The sequence below is a fragment of the Plodia interpunctella genome, chromosome 13 (genome assembly GCF_027563975.2).
Source record: "Plodia interpunctella isolate USDA-ARS_2022_Savannah chromosome 13, ilPloInte3.2, whole genome shotgun sequence".
NCBI lineage: Eukaryota > Metazoa > Arthropoda > Insecta > Lepidoptera > Pyralidae > Plodia > Plodia interpunctella.
Genome location: NC_071306.1, coordinates 7,804,834 through 7,825,083, shown reverse-complemented (window position 1 = coordinate 7,825,083; position 20,250 = coordinate 7,804,834). Strand labels below are relative to the sequence as shown.

At 35.4% G+C, this 20,250-nt stretch overlaps 2 protein-coding genes across 4 annotated transcripts in view; both read right to left on the bottom strand.

The window, feature by feature from the left end:
* The window catches only part of LOC128674631 (glutathione hydrolase 1 proenzyme-like), a 35,114-nt gene that overhangs the window by 2,359 nt on the left and 12,505 nt on the right, over positions 1-20,250 (bottom strand). Inside the window, exons 1-9 of one of the 3 annotated variants that reach the window (XM_053753339.1) lie at positions 17,821-18,035; positions 15,606-15,827; positions 10,278-10,498; positions 7,939-8,128; positions 6,129-6,332; positions 2,563-2,812; positions 1,675-1,865; positions 425-665; positions 95-208 (exon numbers count right to left, since the gene is read on the bottom strand). In XM_053753339.1, the coding sequence (XP_053609314.1) occupies positions 95-208; positions 425-665; positions 1,675-1,865; positions 2,563-2,812; positions 6,129-6,332; positions 7,939-8,128; positions 10,278-10,498; positions 15,606-15,827; positions 17,821-17,927 (1,740 nt within the window). In that variant the 5' untranslated portion in view covers positions 17,928-18,035. Of the gene's footprint in view, positions 1-94; positions 209-424; positions 666-1,674; positions 1,866-2,562; positions 2,813-6,128; positions 6,333-7,938; positions 8,129-10,277; positions 10,499-15,605; positions 15,828-16,514; positions 16,891-17,820; positions 18,036-20,250 lie in introns of those variants that run through there. The other 2 variants (XM_053753338.2, XM_053753340.2) reach the window with 2 other exon arrangements.
* On the bottom strand, positions 12,702-13,426 carry LOC128674635 (uncharacterized protein). Its single transcript, XM_053753345.2, has one exon. It carries the CDS (start codon positions 13,310-13,312, stop codon positions 13,112-13,114), a length of 201 nt encoding a protein of 66 aa, XP_053609320.1. The 5' UTR covers positions 13,313-13,426; the 3' UTR covers positions 12,702-13,111.

Here is a 20,250-nt window from a genome sequence, read left to right as displayed (position 1 = left end):
TCTCTCTCATCTGTGCGTGTTCCCAGATTATTTCATTTTGGTTAACGAAATTAGTGCCAAGATAGCAGTAATACTTGAGTAACAGCAAACTCACCTCGATAATACCAAACTCGTACTCTACCACCATTGGGAAGATCTGGTGGTGGATCCTGGCTTCGTCCACAGCCTGTTTAATGTTCTGACCGAACCACAACTTGCGCATTGCCACCTGAAATTAGAACAATCTATGTTATATCTTTACATTATTACGTCTTTATCTACTACGATTCGAAGTGAGACGCAGCGTACCAAACACATTGCCGTGTGGTTGTCGTTGCGTCACAATGGCGCACAATTGGTTAGAGCTGCTTCTCGCTGCGAATCGACTTGTTGGTGAGATGTCGCACTACACACACGGATTAAGACACCACAAGCCTTAACTTACCAAAGCTACAGCTGTCGTGATCTTCGTCCCCCCGGATGCACCTATAACCAATTTGGCGTTGCCATTCCTATCTCTGATGATGCTGGGGCTCATTGAAGAGAGTGGTCGCTTCCCTGGCTTGATGAAGTTAGCGGGGGAAGGCTGCAGGCCGAAGTGGTTGGTGATGCCCGGGGAGGAGAAATCGTCCATCACGTTGTTCATTACGATGCCGGTGTTTAGCGTTGAGAAGCCGGCGCCGAAGCTGAAATCAAAAAGGATTGTGTGAACCGAAGACAACGAGCTACCGTTTCCATACAACACCTCGGCCAAAGACAAAAAAAGTCCACCTACTAAAGACTTGCGTACCCAAATGAGATAGAAAATTACCGGCCTATCACATACCAAGCAGCAAGATTGGCGTTGTAAAACCGGGCACTCCATGACAAAATATTATTATATTATTAAACGAGCCACAAAAGAAGCTTAGTTGTTATAACGTCTGTAGGCGTAAAATGTCCTGCAAAGGATTAATAGCAGTTTTTCCTTGTGTATTTATTTATCTTTATTACATGAATGAATCGAAAGATATACGATGTTTATAGATTTTTGTATCACACAAGTAAATCCAATAAATAAGAAAGTGTATGAGAGAATTGTTTAGATGGATGACGTTTGCTACCTACTCTGTTATGCAAGAACTACTGGGCAGATGGACGATGAAAACTAAACACTCCACTAGTAAAATTAAATATGGAATAATACATCCGTACTTTTATCCCAACATTCGCGAGAGCGGTTGCGCTTGCACATAGGTAATGAAAAAGGTAGGTAGTAGGTATCTATCTACTTCAAATGCAGAACATCCACGCAATTTTTCGCTTTGCATTGCAATTTTTGACATGCATATTAAATTATTTTCGGTCTAGATTTGCACACAATCTACAGATATTTCACGCTGTATTTTTTCCTTTTTTTAAATGATTTCTAGTGTTTTGTGTATTTCTGTTTACATTTATTGGCTTGTAGTGTCCTAATTTGAGCATACTGCGGCAGATAAATGCCAAAGTTTATCGCTTTGCTTTACTGTTTAGATACAACAATGTTTAATGCGACTCATATTTTGACGGCAAAATTAATAAAAATAGATAGTTTGTTATTGTGAATTTCATAAATATAATTTTAATCGTATCATTGTCATGCCTACCTATCACTTTCATTAAAACAGGTCATCGCAGAGAAGTTCAATAACAATGAGATTAATGTTGTCTTACTAGAAGTTGATGGAGCTGGTGACCGACACAGCGTCTCCATTGGTGCCTATGATGGAAATGTGCGCAGTGCCAGCATCAGGTTTGTTGTATTGTTCGGCGCCGTAATAAGCTGTGTCGTTGCTGGTCCAGGAGTCGTTGATGCGGAGACGAATGGATGCGCCGTACGCAGGGTCTGCAGCGTTGGCGATCAGCTGGAAGATAACGTGAGTTTTTGAGGAATCTTAATGGTGTTTCTTTGTAGCCATTTTCATGTTCATGTACTGACTGTCTGATAATAAAAGGACTGACTATATTTTACAAAAAAGGATATACAATCTTCTTGCTATAATTACATTGTCGAAATTGAAGCATTTATTGATAATTAGACCATTAGCGATTCATCGCGAGAAGACGTAAGGTATTTCGGGACAGTCACCACACGTAATTTTATTTCGGTGTTCATAGAATTTAGTGTTGTTTTAGTTACCGTCTGAGATACTTTCGAACTTGTTACAAATATACTTCTTATTCCACCATGGGCAGACAAAATTCTTCTGTCAGATTGATAAATAGCAGTCATGTGGACTTTTACAAGGTAAATAAAGATCGTACCTACCTACTTTCTTTGTTCTACATACTAGTAGGCTAGTTGACGAATTTGTTTTTATTTATTCGAAGGTCCCTAAGGTTAGTGCGGGTTTGCATTTCATTTCTCACCGTCGAATCGATTCGAAATGAGACACAGCGAACCAATCACAGTGCAGTGTGGTTGTTGATGCGTCACAATGGCGAACTGCAAATCTGCAAACCCACACTTCACCTACTTCACTGATATGACAAAAATAAAATGAAGTACAAGTTTGGACTCGTCGTCAAAGTGACATTATTTTCATACTACAATAAACCTACTTCTTTCAAATCCAGAAACTCAGGGTCTCCCAGCTTCGTCCGCGTCGCGTACGCAAACTTGAATGCTTCCAATATCCTGTGGTACGTCAGTATTTTGTCCTCCGTGGTGTTGATACTACTAGCGTTGAACCTGTAGCCCTTGAGGATGTTGAGGATATTGACCAAGATGGCGCCGCTGCTGGGGGGCGAGGGCGCGTAGAGTACGTCCCCATTCCCGAGTTGTACTTCCAGAGGCTGCTCGATTATTGCCCTGAAAATTTATTTTTATTTACTTAAAACTTTATTGAACATAATTTTAAAATTGTATGTACAAATGGTGGACTTAAACGCCAAATAACCGATTGTGGTGTCTGGTCTGGTCCTCCGACAAGTCTTCTCAAACGTCATCATGAGGAAACCTGTACTCATAGTGAGTGGAATGAATACATAAGTGGAAGACAATAAGAAATTTGTATCTCTAGATTATAGGTTAGTATTTATCGTATAGGTTAGGAAGTTATCAGTGTATTGGCATAATTATTCGCGTACTTTGTGAAATACATTGTCGCATAAATAAACAATAAAACCGTGTTATTATTTGGGAAATTGATTGAAATTGTTATTAGGTTGAAAAGTATAAGTACCTATTCATAAACTAATTAGCTTTTCTTAATATTTGGACACAATGTATTTTAAGCATTAAGGCTAAGAGTGGGTTGCTCCAGTTAACTTTTAAGTACGACAATTTTGACCAATCTGCACTAAAAACGCAATTTTGTCAAAAAGTAGGTAAGCGGAGGCGCGCAGGTTAAATTCAAAGTTAATATTGACTGGTGCAACTTATCCTAAAAATTAAATTAAAAATTGACATTTCGACCTCCACGAAGCAATATTTAGGTAAGTATGTCTACAACGTTTATAAATAAACAATAGTGATAAAAAAGTGTAATTATGAGTCCATATCCCTAATTACATTTTTTATCAAACTCGTGAGCTGCACACATATCTGACAGAACTATTTTGGTATATACGTACAAATTCCTAATTTAGATCGTTACAGGAGTCTTTCAGTTTATAGGTAGGTACCAAAGTTGGATACAGTTGGTACAGGAGTCCGACGAACGAGAAAATATCTGAACCTAATATAGTTCTGAACCTGTTATACCTAGTAGGTACTATGGGACCTACCTACCTACTAACCATCACACCTAACAGCATACGAGTATAATTTATTGTCATCCAACAGTTTTGTATCCACATATCATGACAAATACTTCTAGGTATTCACTTTTCCTTTGGCTTTCCTCTTCTGGTCAAAAATTGCGACGAATTTAGAACTTAGTAGGTGGAAGTCATTTCATGAACAGTACGTATACGTATTTCATAAAGCTACTTTTATGGCCGTTTCCGCACAAAATTACAAATGGGTAAATAAATTACTAAAGATTTTTTTTAAATTAATTGTGTTTAGGGGAAGAAGTGTTTGTGTGTAGGGGGTACCTAGGTAATCTTCGGAACTAGTGAACCGATTTGAAAAATTCTTTCACTGGTAGGAAGCTATTCTATTCCTGGGTGACATAGGGTAATTTTTATTCCGATATACTCACGGGAGCGAGGCCCCGGGAAGCAGCTGGTTTACCATATTATTATGTACTTTATTGTTAGTAAACAAAACTGTGGCAAGAGATAAAATTGTCCATATTTTCATTGATAAGAAGTTATTGAGTGTCTGTGATAAAGTTTCAAAATAATGCCAGCTAGATTAAACAATAGCTGTCTTTAGATACCGTCCGATTCGAAGTTTCTAGATAGTAATCTCATCGACCGTTGTTGTGGAAATAAAGATAATATAATAAAAACATCGGCAACCTTGAGGGATACGTATCAAAATTTAAAATAAATTATACTCTAGAAGTTATGACCTTGCCCAATGGAAAAAATTGGTTTCAACGAATATTACATAGCTATTTATTATACTTGCCAACACATCTTTCAATAATTAAGAAATGATTAAAGAGCAATTTAATAATTTCGATCGTTCTTATTCATATTTTCTGTGTGTTTTCTGTCATCGATTTTGTACACTTAAATTTCCTTTTCTAGCCATATTTTTACGTAACTCTACCTATAGTAAAAACTTGCGACAAACAAACAAACCATAAATTTACATAACACAAATATCGGATTACGGAAATATTTATATCTCGTGTTCATACTTATTTAATTAAAATATTTCACATAGAAATTAAAGTTACATACAAGCACAGATTTAAAATGTTTTTATATCTGTGCACACAAGAGCAACTGACTATAGCCTTATTTATTTGAAATTGGAATTAAATAACATATAAGCAGTCCATAGACAATAAAAAATAATCACACCACTTTGTGGACACTACCAAAATACTCCTCATTTATTTTTGTTGAAATTGTAGAATAAATGATGAATTTTACTCCCTTGTAAGTCTTCGTATGACAAACAAACATAACTGACTCAACCGTTATTATATATTGCATCAGAATACATCAATAAGAAATGTGTATATGAAAGATATTGGTTTATTTTGACCTCGATAATTGTAAACTACTGTCATGGGTACTATATTCTATGTTTTTGTTTTTAAACGAAAACAAGGCTCTTATTACAATGACACTAAAGCAGACATTTGGTTACTCTATTCATACACACATAACAAAACAAGTTACTTTGTATCAAGTGAGATATGAATGAATGGTACAAACTTCTGAATAATCATTTCTCAATTTATTGTTATGAAAACTGTGGAAAGAATGAGTCACCGTTATAGTTTTAGCAGGTGTTCAAATATTATTCACGCTTTATTATAACAATGGAATTAAAAATGTGAGGAATGGATATTATTATATGAAGTGCCTACCTATTGAATGATATTTAAAGAAACTGCAGAATTTTGTTCTAGAAATTGAAATTTCTAGAACAAAATTCTTAAAAGTAGCCATTATATTAAATTGATGTGAACATCAATTGAATATAATGGCTACTTTTTCGGATGAAGAAATGCGGTTGATGTTATTAGTGCAATGTTGTCTTAAATTAGGCATCTATGTAGGTACCTGTGGTAAGCAAACTATAAAATGTACAACAAATAGGTAGGTTTACGGTCGTCCATTCAAAACAAAATCGCAGTTACGGCTGAAACTGCTGTGTGACAAATAAAAATAAATAATGTTCTAGGTATACAACGATTATGTCACGTAGGTATCATGCTGTCTTGATATCGACCGCTCAAACTTATAGATAACTTGTGAAATAAACAGCCACATACATGACATAAAATACACACATAAACTTTATGGCACTTGCTTATCTTATAAAAAAATAATTAGTAAAAGTCGATTATTCATAATCGGGTACCTAAGTATTTCTGCTAAGCTCTTTCATTTGGGGCAATCCGAATTTATCTGTTGTCTACGTGACAAATAATATGTTTATTTATTCCAGCTATATACGTTACATGTGTAGTATTTTGTTTAAATAGGCCTTTGCCCGGGCAAAGGCCACTTCAAAAGGGCCAAGGCACTTCTGGAAGTGGGAATAAATAACTCACTCATAATTCCTCAGGTCCTCGGCAGTGATGATGCTCCCGACCCTCTGTAGATCATCAAGGAGGTCCCCAGCCAGGCTGCCATTGTACAGCTCATCTCCCCCTTTCTCGGCTATCCTCTCATAGGTGTTGCAGAGGGCTTCGCTCGGTTTCACCAGCGTCCCTGGCCTGTGGAACTGGCCTTTGTCGGTATTGAAGTACATTTTCCTGGATAAATTAATGAGGGTTAATCTACTTATTTCTATTTAAAAAAATAAAATTTGGAGTGCATTTGACCTCAATCAAGCCTGATAGAAAGCAAAGATGAGGTCTAGGGTTGCCTAAAGTGTGTCTACCTAAGTAAAGGTTGTTTTCTATATCTTTTTGTACTACTAATAATAATCAAGCTGGACAGTTTGTATTGTTGAAACACGCTGATTCCTGAAACTTATTAGGTATATCAAGAGTTTTCTGTGAAGGGTGAGTTCAAAGTTTAATTACAACGTACACTAATTGTAAGTTCTAGATAGGTAGTAAGTATGCTTAGTAATAATTTGTAATGGCTAATAAATTTCTTTTTAAATAAATATTTCATATGAGAACAGTTCCTTCAACCCGCAAGCATGTTGGTTAGCTATTTACTTTGTTTCATCTGGTTCACTTTTCTCTGGTTTTCTAGCTTAGTTATAGTCTAAACCTGTTATTATTCATAAAAAAATTAAACCATATTTTAATCTAAGTACGTTTTGTCTCTTTCTGTGAGTGGCATATATTATAAAGTAGGATAGTGACAAAATTTTTAGCTTAAAATATGCTTTCACTTTTATTTATAAATAGCGGGGTAAATTTGCGCCTGAATAATGTCCACTTTTACCATGCATCACGACCGCGCGACGCAAACGGTTCAAAAAGTCGATAAGAGTAATCAAGGTTGCAAATAAAAATATTTTGCTACGTACCAAATAGGTACTGACTTGTATTTATACTTACACGTTAATTTACTGCGCAGTTTTATTTTTTGTTATGTGAAAACCGATTAAACTTTATCTTTACGCTTGATTATAATCACAAAAAGTTAATCTTATAACATTTTTATGAAACCAGTTTCTTTATATTTATTTATGTCCATGTTTCATGCCTCATCTCGTAAAATAGGTAGCAATATGTTTGTTGCATTTTAAGTAGTAGTATAAAGTAGCAAGTCCACATCTACCAGGCAACGCTTTTGTGAGTAATTTTAAGGTAGATGTCCGCATCCTAAATCCAGATCGCTAGCCAACTACTAACTACCCATACTAGTAAACCCTTTCCCGCCAATAGTTTAGCAGGTGTGGAGGACTGTCCGTTAGTATATTCCAATGGTACATTAACGGACAAATAACGGACAGATACATGTTGAATGAATTAATAATAATATAATATAATAAAAGTTATTTATTTTAGGTAAAAAGCCATACATTTGTACATTTACATATGTAAAATAAATACAATGAATTATCTAAATGAAATAAAGTAAAAATAAAGCCTAAAGAATAGGTAATAATAGATTTCTTCATGTTGGTTTTGACACCATGAATGCCTCAAAAGTCCGGGTTTACACAAGCATCCCTACATAATATATCTATGCTAACCTCAAATGTGATATAAGTATGAATTGGCATAATTTCAGGACCTTTATTTTAAGGCATAATTTAGCTGATTTCTATTATAGTAGCGTTTAAAATTTTCTTATTTTAAAATTGAACAACGAAACCGGATCTTGCTGGATCACGTAAAACACGGATTAAATGTTTACATCCGATATAAAATAAAGGTCAGTAACCTTGCAATTTACCTCAAATGGAGATCGTTCTTGATAAAGGGCGCGCTCTCTAGGCCGTCATATAGAGGCTTGGACATCACGAAGCCATTTCTGCAGATTTCGATGACTGGCTCAACGAGAGTTGCCCACGGGAGTCTGCCCCACCGCTGGTACGCTGCCCACATCCCACGCAGTTCCCCTGGGACAGCTACCGCTAGTGGGCCTGAGGACATAACAATTCAATAAATCAGCGAGCGATTGCTACAGCCAACAGTGTATCAAGCTGTCCAAATTCATTGCAAATTCGTCCCTATAATCGTGGCGTAAAGATACAGGCAGGGTAACTCGTCATGTGGTTGATTGTACTATCATTAGTATTTTATATTTTGTAGAACGGATAATATATGTCTATTACAGTTTATTAATATAAACTAGGCTTCGAAATCAGAGCGGAACAAAAGATTATGCCAAAATTATATTGTGCGAATGTAACGTTATGAAATATGATTTAAATTCAATATTTTTAATTAAACTTATTAAAGCTATTATTAGCTAGTTGCTATTTTTGTATTTATTGAGGAATACGTTATTATACACAATATTACATTCACTGCAGTGTGATGGTTATTTTGTATTCATTTAGGTAATGCATAAAAAATTAAGTGTATGTAAAAAAATATATATTTTTACATACACTTAATTTTTTATGCATTATTAAAAATTAAGTGTATGTAAAAAATATATATTTTTTACATACACTTAATTTTTTATGCATGCAAAATAATTACAGATTATAAAAACAGAATGCCATCTTTTCATCACTCAGGCAACTCGCGACTTTGTAACTTTAAAATGACAAAATTAAACCTGAATTACCAATGTGAAGTAAACAAACTTAGCTTGCATAGCTATGATTCCAGCTACATAAGTACGAGTATAAGCAATGAAAAAACTTCTCGATACGAACTAAGTTTCGTGTAATGTTTAGCTTCCAGCTATTTCGATTTGGCAGTTATGGATTGAACTGAAAAGATGAACGTACATAGATTCCTGCTCAACCGCTAAATACTTGCCTCCGTAGCTTAGCTACATGTGGAACAACACCCTTAGTGTTATCTGAACCAGATATAAGAGAAAGCTCAGTAGAGAAACCGACTACTCAAGAGATTTTAAATTTTGACAAGCTGAATTGTTTGTGTATTAGTATGAAGTATTAATTAAAAACCGGTTAAGTGCGAATTGAACCTATATAAATAAATATAATACCTATGCTATCACATATAGCTCGGCGTCGGGCAAATCACTAGTTATATCTCGTAAAATAATAATTTATTGCTTCGCCTGTCTCAACCATCAAAAGTTTCGCTCTCGTCTATCGGTTACTTCCTTAGTTATCGAACCTCGGTGCTCAAGGAACGCTTTCCTAATTGTTCCTGATTTAATATCAGTTAGGAAGGTACCTGTTGGATATTATTGTACTTTTGTTTCAGAATTCATTGTTAAAGAATTCAATACATACAACCATATGTGCACAATTGTTATGGTCAGACAATACAGCCATAATTACACTGATAAACGCATATACTTCCAACACGCGTCGGTATTTGTATACCTAATCATAAGTATTTTAAACGAGTAAAATATTTAAAACGTTTGGAGTATTTCCATGTAAGTATTATCTTAACTGGGTCACTTGTTATTCGATAGTGTATCAGTTTATACCTATTTAACTAAGCAATTAAGATTAGGTATCGAAATATCTGAAGTACCTATTCGTAGTTGTAAGTATAATTCACTACAGGCATTAGGTATCGTGCATATCTGCAGAAAACAAATGATTCTAAAGATTGTAAATATTTATTATATTATTTTTCAGATTGACCTATAGTTAGGTACAAGAACTTTTCCGAAATTCTCAAGAAAATGCAGAACACTCTCAGAAGTTCCTTAACTTACGCTCGTATCTTATAGGCATATTCTTATAGAAATCGGTTACATCCATCGAAGTTATTACAAAATTACCTGGTAACTCATATTGATTTGCATCCATAAATCACATACAAAAAGTAAATTTTTGACATTTTAATATTATTACCGCTAGAGCTAATGGCGAAAATTTTATTATGCTGCATTTACGTGCAGTGACATACACTCGCAGTCCATGTCCTCCCGTGGATGACGTACGAGGCGACTAAGGGACACATAGCCTAGACAGTTGATATGCAACAATATCATTTCCAAGGAGAGTTGACGTCAGGCAGGCGGCCAGTTGTAGTCACAGTCAATTTTTCCAAATTTCAACGTTTTTTTTTTGACATGCGAATGAGAGAGATTTACTTGAAGTAACTTCACACAGTTTCTTATTTACTGACCTTTAGTCGCCTTATCAGAGCTTCCATGGAACATGTCAGTGGTGGCAGCCATCGGGGCCTTCTCCCTAGCATTGATAGTGTATGCCTTCTCCTCATCCTTGATGTAGACCGTCATGAAGAACCCTCCACCCAGGCCCATGCTCTGCTGGTTCAGAAGCTCGTTGCAGAACATCGCTGCGATGGCTGCGTCCACCGCTGACCCCTTCTTTTGTAAGATGTCCCTGGAAAACGTGGCCAGGTCAGTAATGGCGGGAAAAATATTTGGTTCTGCAAAAATATTTATTTACAGTGGAAATTTGGAATATATTTTTAACCTCCGACGCAAAAAGAGGGGTGTTATAAGATTGAACGCTAAGTGAGTCTGTCTGTGTACGTGGCACTGTAGCTCATCAACGCGTGAACCGATTTGGATGCTTTTTTTTATTTGATAGTTAATTTTTATGCGGTGTATCTTAGATATGTTTGATCAATATATATGATCAGATAGTTCAGCCGTTCAAAAGTTATAGTGAAATGAATATTGAAAGTCCGGGGTTTTTTGTCTAACAAATAAACTTATCTTGTGCTTACTCATATTAGGCAAAAATAAAACTACATGTTGTTTTTTTAAGTATTATATAATTGAAGTCAAATAGAACGTACAAAATTTAGGAGCTGGTGCGGCCACGTCTTGCGTGAATCAGAAAATTACTTAAGGTACAAATATCTGACTATGCTGTTTCCGCCTGGCCCTGACAGAAGGAACAACCCCAAGAAATGCTTGTCTAGGATGATGTTGGAACATAATGTTATCGGCAAGCATAACATTATGCTCTTACAACTGGGTCGTCGAAGACTATGCTAAGTTGCAGAGAAAAAGTAGAAGAGCAGACCCTAGGTTCCAACGCTCAATGACAACAAAACCGGGAAAACGCGCAAAGAAAGAGAATGAGTAGGATTTACTAGCAGTAGATTTAAGTATAAATAAAGTTGATAAATGCATGAATAACTGAGTTAAAGGTCGTAATCGATTATAGTTGTGTTCATGTTCGTAACATTTGCAAGCCTTTACGTAAAAAAATACTTGATTGGCGATTTCTATGCACGGTGCAGGCAACGTGCTGTAGGATAAGTAGGATGTTTGTAATTTTATAGCTATAGACCAAGCCTTCCATCCGCTATTGAGAAATATTCCTATATTTGCGGAGTCAGTTAAGATACCATAAAATTAACTACTCATATAATTTTATTATAACTAGGTACTAAGTTTGAGGTATGAATTTTAGTTCGTGTAATATTTTTGATGAAACCAAAAACGGATTAACCGATTTGGTTGAAATTTAAGATATATATTAATACACATAGAATTCTAACATGAATATAATTTCTGCATTTCCTACAAAAATTACATAATAACATGTAAGTCAATAGCATATCAATATACTTACTTATACTCAAAATAATTGCATATTCACCGCTATTATCGTGGTATAGAGAACCAGCAGGTTAACTTGACTTGTAGCTGACTGTATTATAAAAAGAGATTAGCGAGACCAAAGAAACAAATCTAATTTTATGCAAATTCTTCAGCTTATTCGTGAAGTTAGAAGAATCAGTATGTAACCTTTTTAAAATTCAGATTCAGTTCTTTTGTACTAAGGTAAAGATATTTATTGTTTATATTAGTATAAGGTAAATATATAAACAGGTACTGCACGAACCCAATACTATTGAGGTTTAGTTATTCGTTGCTTCCTTCATCTGCTCACGGTGCATGTTTTATTTGTCTGCCGAGACGAGGCAAAAACTTGTTTTACAAAAAATATCTCCATTGTTTTCGCTTAACAAAGTAAAACATTTTACATTAACTGACTACCTAATAGTACCTACCTAAGTGACTATGGGTGTTCCTCATCACAAATATGTAAAATAGCTGCTTAGGAATGAGTATATGTACTGACTAAGTAACATGGAAAAGTTACAATTTTAGTGATTATATATGTTAGCATAAAAACTGGGAAAGGAGGAAAGAAAAGAATATTTAATCAGGAATTATTTGAATATTTTACCAATAAGCCTATACCTACTATATACATAAAATTGTAATGAAAGTTTGGATGTACAATTGTTACTCAATCATGTAAAATCTACTCAATCGAATCGACCTAATTCTATATAATCTAGTAGCTATATGAGTAGAATATTACCATGCACATAGGGATATTTTGTTGCAAAATTCGCATGTAAGCAGAGCGCCGGTACGTAGCTAGTTCATCAAATAAATACGACGCAGAATAATAACAGGCTGCTACTGATAATAGTCGACAAGGCCGACCACCTCGGCCGGACAGACTCAAGGTTGTCTTTGTATGTAAACACATAGGCGTAGGCGATATGAATACACAAGCTGTTGCCAACAGAGTTCAAGAGACAAAAACAAAAAAGTAAATATAAATTAAATTCTTTATTTAAGTATCTTAAATTATTATAACAGTCCTCGTACCTTGGAGATACAAATTAAACGCATAATAATCTAACTAAGACTTAATAACACAGCAAGTTTGGGCTTTACAACAAGCCCATTAGAGATGAGATCAGTCACATGGAACGATGTTGAATCCAAAATAGATTTCACTGTAAACTTAGGTCAGCTGACGCGGCCTCCTGCGCGTTCTGTGGTTGCAACTGGCGAAGTAATGAGCCGGAGTCAGCAAAAACCGCATCGGATGTTCCATTGATCTCTGAGAGAGGCGGCGACCCGAATCCTCTTCAGGTATCCGCCACAACGACCTCCGTTCGCTCGGCATATCATTTGTCCTTACACTAGCCATAGTCAAATTACTTTAGATTCACATCTAATGTTTGCCACCTTTCTTATTATTCTGTGTGTTGACTAACTTTGTAACGATCTTTCTGGAATGGCCGGACGGGTCGAAGTGGTTCGTGTGCTCGTTCACCTCCTTCTTCGTGCGCTGCTTGCCGCTGTGGCCGGAGAAAATGTGCTTGTCGTGGTCAAAGTTGTAGTAGTCGTACTCGTCGAAGAAAGCCTCGGACATATTTGCTTCTTGTATTTTAAATATTGATTTAAATTTCACTGGAACTGTCCCGGAACGACGTGACTGCTCGGAGTTGGTTATACGAATGGTTTGCGGTGTCGACTGCAGTTTCGCTTTTATATGCTGCTCGAGACACGTCACTGACCGCATGCGCGTCGATAATATTCTCGAAGCGTGATTGGTAGACGCGGAGACCCGGTTACGAGAGGTGGAGGAGGTTTGTTTATTTATAGCTGTGTCTATGTGTGAGAAGCCGGTTAGTGATACCAGCATTGAAAATCGATTTGCCTATGCATTCGTAATACAACGCGCAACGTAACAAGTTATAGAGACAATAGCTAAGCCGATTCTTAATTAGTGGTAGGTATAATTACGTCATGTAAAAGGAACGAAACGTCACCTACGTTTTTGGGTTTCAATATTCGTAGCGCCTCGTAGCACTCATTCGTAGTCATATGCTACGCCGTAGCATATATTAAATAAATCTTAGCAAGAAAAGCAAATCCGTTTTCTTTTCTCTTTTTTACTTTTTATAAATAAATCTTCACCTATGTCGAAAAAAATTATTTCGTATATATTAATATATTATATTAATAGGTATTTTGCTCCACTCTCAAAATCAGATCTAGCTATATCGTGAGCTATAGCGCGTAAACCATAGTTTACCTTAAATATAAGGAAAAGTGCGCGACATGGCAACACAGTAGATATAGAAACAACACCGCGCTATGTGTGTGTAACAACACTGCAACATTACATTGTTTGACAACACAGTTTTACTAAATATTTCCTAAAATTTGTTTTTATGATGTAACACGTTGAAAAATAGCATCTATTATTATTGAACGATGGAAAACATTGATCCAAGCGGAATGTTCCACCTAGACCTTTAATAGATAATGTCTATCTTTGATATTTGAGAGAAACGAATAGGTCTGCAAAATTTGCACTGTAGTAAAAGTTTATGTAGAAGCGGTGGTGTTTACAATGAATTTGGGTAGGGTGATGTGCTGTTGACTGCACGTGCACACAAATTAATGAATCAATGATTGGTATGAATACTGATTCACAAAAGATTTATCAAATAACAAATTTATAGATGCATGTCATGAATATTCTGATTCAGAATGTCCGAATACATCATAATTAGTCATTTAGTCATTTCACAACTTGTTTATATAAATTGTATTCTGGAAAGAGATCGATATGGTATTTGTGATTAACGCGATATCAATGTATCAATTTGATAAAAATAGCGATAGGTGTTATTTATTAACATTTTAGCGGCTTCGCTTGCGTGTATTTTCAGCCCTTGTTATAGTCATTTGGGGGTTAATTTTTGAAAAATAGCCTATATTTGAACGGGGATCTTTAACTAAGTACATACCAAATTTCATCAAAATCGGTCCAGTTTAGCCGTGAAAGCGGAACAGACAGAGAGACTTTTGAATGTATAATTAATTATTATTTATAATTATGATTATAATGTAATATTATTTCGTTAATCACATTTATAGTATGAATTATCATGTGGCGTGTGTTTCCGCCCTAAAATAAGGTCACTCCATATCCTCCTGTTGATGTCGAACAAAGCTAGGATAGCAGCTAATAGGTAATAATAAAAATTGAATTAATCTGACACTAGTGTAGAAGGCAGGCAACAATAACGTTCCCAATGAGGGTTGACTTCGTTAAAATGGACTCATAATACATGTGCGACCTAGACAGTCTCTCTAGTGGAGGTAAATTTGTTAAAATAATCTTTACTTATGAATGTAGTGACAACAGAATTTGATTTAATTATTCTTGTGTATTATCAAAACAAAATGGAAATTAAAACACCGGTTTTCCAAGTCTTTTTCCACAATATGAATGATGATGGTGCCTACCTAATGCAAACAAAATTTTCTTGTTTTATTATCAATTGTCATCGCCGGCCCATGGACATTGCACGGCTTTGTAAAGAAAATTAAATATTTTATTATTATACTCGCAAATAAATAACATTGTATTAAATGAAGAAGGAATCACACTATCTATTTATATCTATTTAAATGCGTAGCTATACATAGGGACACACAGCGGGAAGCGCTTTTGTTTTATACTATGTAGTGACAGTAGGAAATAGTGACTAACCTAGACCCTGATTTCCTGTGGTTCCGCTCCCTTAGGAATTATAGAATTCCTTACACCACTGGCTATTAAATCCTTGCCTTGCCTGAATCAAGCTAATAGTGTATCGTTTTCTGATTTGCTATTAAAATGCTAAGAAAAAGAGGTAAGATTCACTCACCTGCCAATCTCTGAGCACTGAGGCGCATCAGTGCACACCGCTGCCTTCTGGAACACGTGGAGTATCGACGGAGAAGGCGGCAGGGGGTCCACAGGGTCTGGGGGCTCGGAGTTCTTCCAAGCCCTGTAGTCCCCACTACCGATGAGGTATCCACTCAGCGCCGACACGAAGACGAGCACTACCAGTGATATGATTATCATCTTCGTCCGCACTTTGTATGGTCTGTAATGGAAAAAGAAATTGTATAAAAGTGAATTTATAATTCAGGTTACTAACTTGTATTTTATGTGTTGTATTTTTGTAGAGATGAGGGGTGAAATCTATATTTGAGACCCTGTTTTTCTCTCTCTTATCTAACTGTGTTACCGCTACTTCCTTAGCCACAAAGCGTCGGAGATCTATATGCCGAAAATTAATGATAATTCAAGAATAGCTGCAGTGGTTGTATGTTTAAATATGCCACTAGTTGGTCAATATAACAACAGCTATCTAAAAACAATTTTCTTTTTTCTTTGTTTAATTCTCTTGCAACTTTTGCGATAATCAACACCACTGTGCGGTTATTACGAGCTAAAAAGCCAGGTGAGGTTGTTTTATTCTCGCCCTTAAATACAATAGATGTTTGAGAAAATGCGTAGAATAGTTCTAATTGTTTATTTCCATTTCTGCATTCACAGATAACTAAACCACAACAAATAAATCATGATAACAATGAAAATATGTTTTTACTAATATCTATTCTATCCAACATTGTTGCAAGTAGGTATAACTCATGGATGCGCTTTATGTAACTATCGATTAAAGCGCATTTAGAGTTGTGAGAATACATATAGGTACCTATGTAACACTACGTAAGTGGGATGCAGCTACACACAAACACAGGCCAATGTTACATAGTATATTACTCACTTTTCTGGATAATCATCGTCATCACTACTAAAGTTACCCTGAAATATTGCGAACCTATTGATGGGGGACACTAGTCTGATAGTGTCCATGGGTATTTCGTCCACATGAGCGCTTATAAAGGTTCTTCTATGCAAACCGGTTCCCAAAGTGTGCTCCATGGTGTTTACAATGTATTATACGATTTTAAACGCACTATTTTAACAACATAACCTATATTGAGTACGACACTTTTATTCAGCAGTCGGATAACTTCACATCGGTTTGCGGTAGTAATTCACATATAATGTTGTAATCGCACTGTAGAAGGTATTATATGTATTTGATGTTAGTTAGCGACGATATTGCAGGGACCTGTTTGCAGGAATGAGGCTGGGAGGATCGATACGAACAGCTGAGGAGTAACCAGGCATAAGGTAAATGGCGCTGCGTAGGTAGGTATTATTTGTGAGGCGTTACGTCAGCTGTATGCTAGATGGCGCAATCGAAAACTATGAATATTTTCATGGTATTTCATGAAGTATTGTCAAGGAGTACTGAAAAATCATTAGTGAAGCAAATGACCTAAGAAATATTTATTGATCTAAACAATAATAAAATTTTAGCAATATTTCGATTGCCAATATTGCTATAAATAAACATCAGGCGTTTAGCAGAATCTTACAAGGATCAGTCGTTGGTATAGCTGAAAGATAAATTTATCATTATGGGCAACGATGCGGGCAAGGAGAAAGGCCAAATCCTGTGTCAGACTAATTACTTTTGATCTGTTGTAGGCACCCGCTCCATTCAAACCGTACCTACTTGGAATTTATTGGTACACTTGATTGGATGACGTAGAACTCAAAGTCTAAATTCGTCGTTATGGGAATTGATTCCTTTTGAAACTTGTTTAACAATTATGAAAATAATAATGAGATGAAAAAGGCGTAGACAAGGGAGTGGGTTCAATTCCCGGTTGATTAAAAAAATCATATCATTATTATTTTCAATATTACTTAAAAAGCATGTAGGTATGACACACAGGTATGACATGTATAACAAGAACATTGTCTAACAATTTATATTAGAGTACTATTTAGAAACAAATTTCGAATAAAAACAAAAATAAAAAATTTAAACAAAAATAAACAATAAAAAATTGATTTTTGCTGTCGTGAAAAATCGTGCTTTGGGACAAAAAATGGTCCTGAAAAATTTGCATTAGTAAATGATAGGTACTTTACTAAATGTGTCGAGCGAAGGGAAGTAACTTACAAACTTTCTATAATGAGTTAAGTTGCTTATAAGGTTTATGGATGATACATACTGGTTTCTGTTGGAGCTCGGAACATTGATGGAAACATGGCGATTCTTCTTCTTCAAATTCCCTGGTTTCCTCAAGGAACTGTCTCTTAACAATTGGCGATCACTCATTTTATTTCACTACGTTATCAACTGACACAATCTCGCGAAACGACCGTAGTGTGTGTATGTCTGTATGGAAATTAGGAAACGAATCTAATGTTCATACAACTACTGCTGATTTGAAAGGCCTTGGGTGACGCTGATCTAACGGACGTGTTTTTTTACTTTTATTGTATAAGTATGTTATTATTCTTAATTTAAATATTATATACGTCACTTTATTAATATTTTTATCTTAATATTTATTGAAGTTATTATTAAAAGGCACGGTATCATTGTTTTTATTACTCTTAATTCACTTTATCTGTGTAAAACCATCGACATTTCTAATCTACTTGATTGTTATATCAACAAATACTAACCTATCTAATTATTCGAGATCCTACATCACAAAACTCATATATACCTATGTGGTATAGGTTTGGTTTGTGGTCATAATATAGCTACGAAATACATTTTGTTATACTGTAGTCATGGATTTAGTAAGTACTCGGAGTACCTACTAATTCCATGACTGTAGTATAATATGTTTTATTGTATAACCTATAGTAACACATATTAGGCGATTGTTCACGCATGTCACATTGGACACCTCGTGTCAAAGTGATAATTCATCGCTCCTTACACAGTTTGTGAGAAATGGTTCCACAAATATTAACAAATCAGTGTACAAAAGGTTTCCTATGCCCACAATGCGAACATAATCAGTAATTCATCCTTTTAAACACCTCGATTTTTGTAGTTTCCCAGGGATAAACTAAATAATTACGAAGTCGTAAAATACGGTATCTTTTGAATTATTCCACTTAAATTACCTGGCTAATTCACCCAGGTGATTTAACTCCTTAAATCACCTTTTGGTAAAACCTCATAAAAAAATGGAGATAAACTCAATTGTCTCTTGATTTGAGCTGTGGTCGGGGATTACTGGTCTATATCTTATCAGGATGATCTTATCGCGATAAATCTTACATGACGAGACCCTAATTTAGAACTATTTGCAAAGATTAGCAATAATAAAAACGTCTTCTTAATTAAATTGTTGCGATAAACTTTTTTTATTCAATAAAAGTACAAAATTTCAGTTTATCCAGCTGAAAATGGAGATGCAAGATTGCACCCATACAAATATGGTTAGGTACGTTGATATTTTTTTTTAAATTATCGAGTGTCTACTTATTTGAATATACCTATGACGTTACAGTACACTTAAATATTATTTCTGGAATATTATGTGATAAAACGAGTCTTCATCTTATCAATCATTAAATACGTACCCCTAAATTATGGTTACATATTTTCAAAATTGTTAAAAACTTCTACACGTTTCACTCAAAAAATTGAAACAATAAAAATACATAATAAATACATAAGCAATAATAAAATCATAACTGGCTTTGTCCCCAAGATCTTTCTATTCACCACAGATAAGGCACATCCGTTGGACAACACTGGCTTTTATGAAAATTTTATTAAATTTTATTTATAACACAATGATCGCGTGCGCACATTGACACCATAGATTACATAGCTCGACGACTTTACTGCGCTATGGTCAAATCAGAACTGATGTAGTTAGATGACAACCGTGATTTGGCGAATATGCGAAAAAAGAGTTGGTCAGGAGAGAGTCACTAAACGTTGGACCATTCTTGCTACCTCGCGTGATCTTCATTGGGGTTAAATTCTTACGTCGATAGCAGTCCTGTCTAAAAATTGACCCCTACGAAAGATCAACGCTTCAATTGAATTGAAAGAAATTCAAGAAAAGTTTAAATTAAGTTTGAATCGTCAAAGCGCTGTTCTGGTTGCATTCTCAGCCGTAAAACATCGAAGTCTAGGCTATATACTTCTCCACTTTATACCCACGGTCTTCGGCCCTGGTTTGTCAAACTGTGTGACATACAGCACAGCATTGTCCTGTCCACACTGAATGAATGGGTGGTCATGTTATAACAATTTCAATAAATTCGTTACATCATTATCGCTACATATTATAAAATAAAGTCCTCTGCCGCGACTGTCTGTTCGCGATTTTCACCAATATATAGCTTGATTCCTGAGGAAGGTTTATATGATACTAGATGTTGGAATTTTGAGATAAAATATAGTCTATAGAGCAATCTTGGATAATGTACCTTTCTAAACCATTAGAAAGGTACATTAATCAAGATTGCTCTATCACCAGAAAGAACTTTTGAAATCTGTTCGGCAGTTTCGGAGATTACCCGCCTCAAACATACAAACTCACAAACGGTTACCTCTTTATAATAATAGTATAGATAATTGATTTTTGACTCGTCTACCATTTTGTCCCACTGTTATTGTAGAT

Bases quoted from the DNA above. Each gene is read 5' to 3' on its own strand.
- LOC128674635 (XM_053753345.2), bottom strand. From the start codon at position 13,312: ATGTCCGAGGCTTTCTTCGACGAGTACGACTACTACAACTTTGACCAC.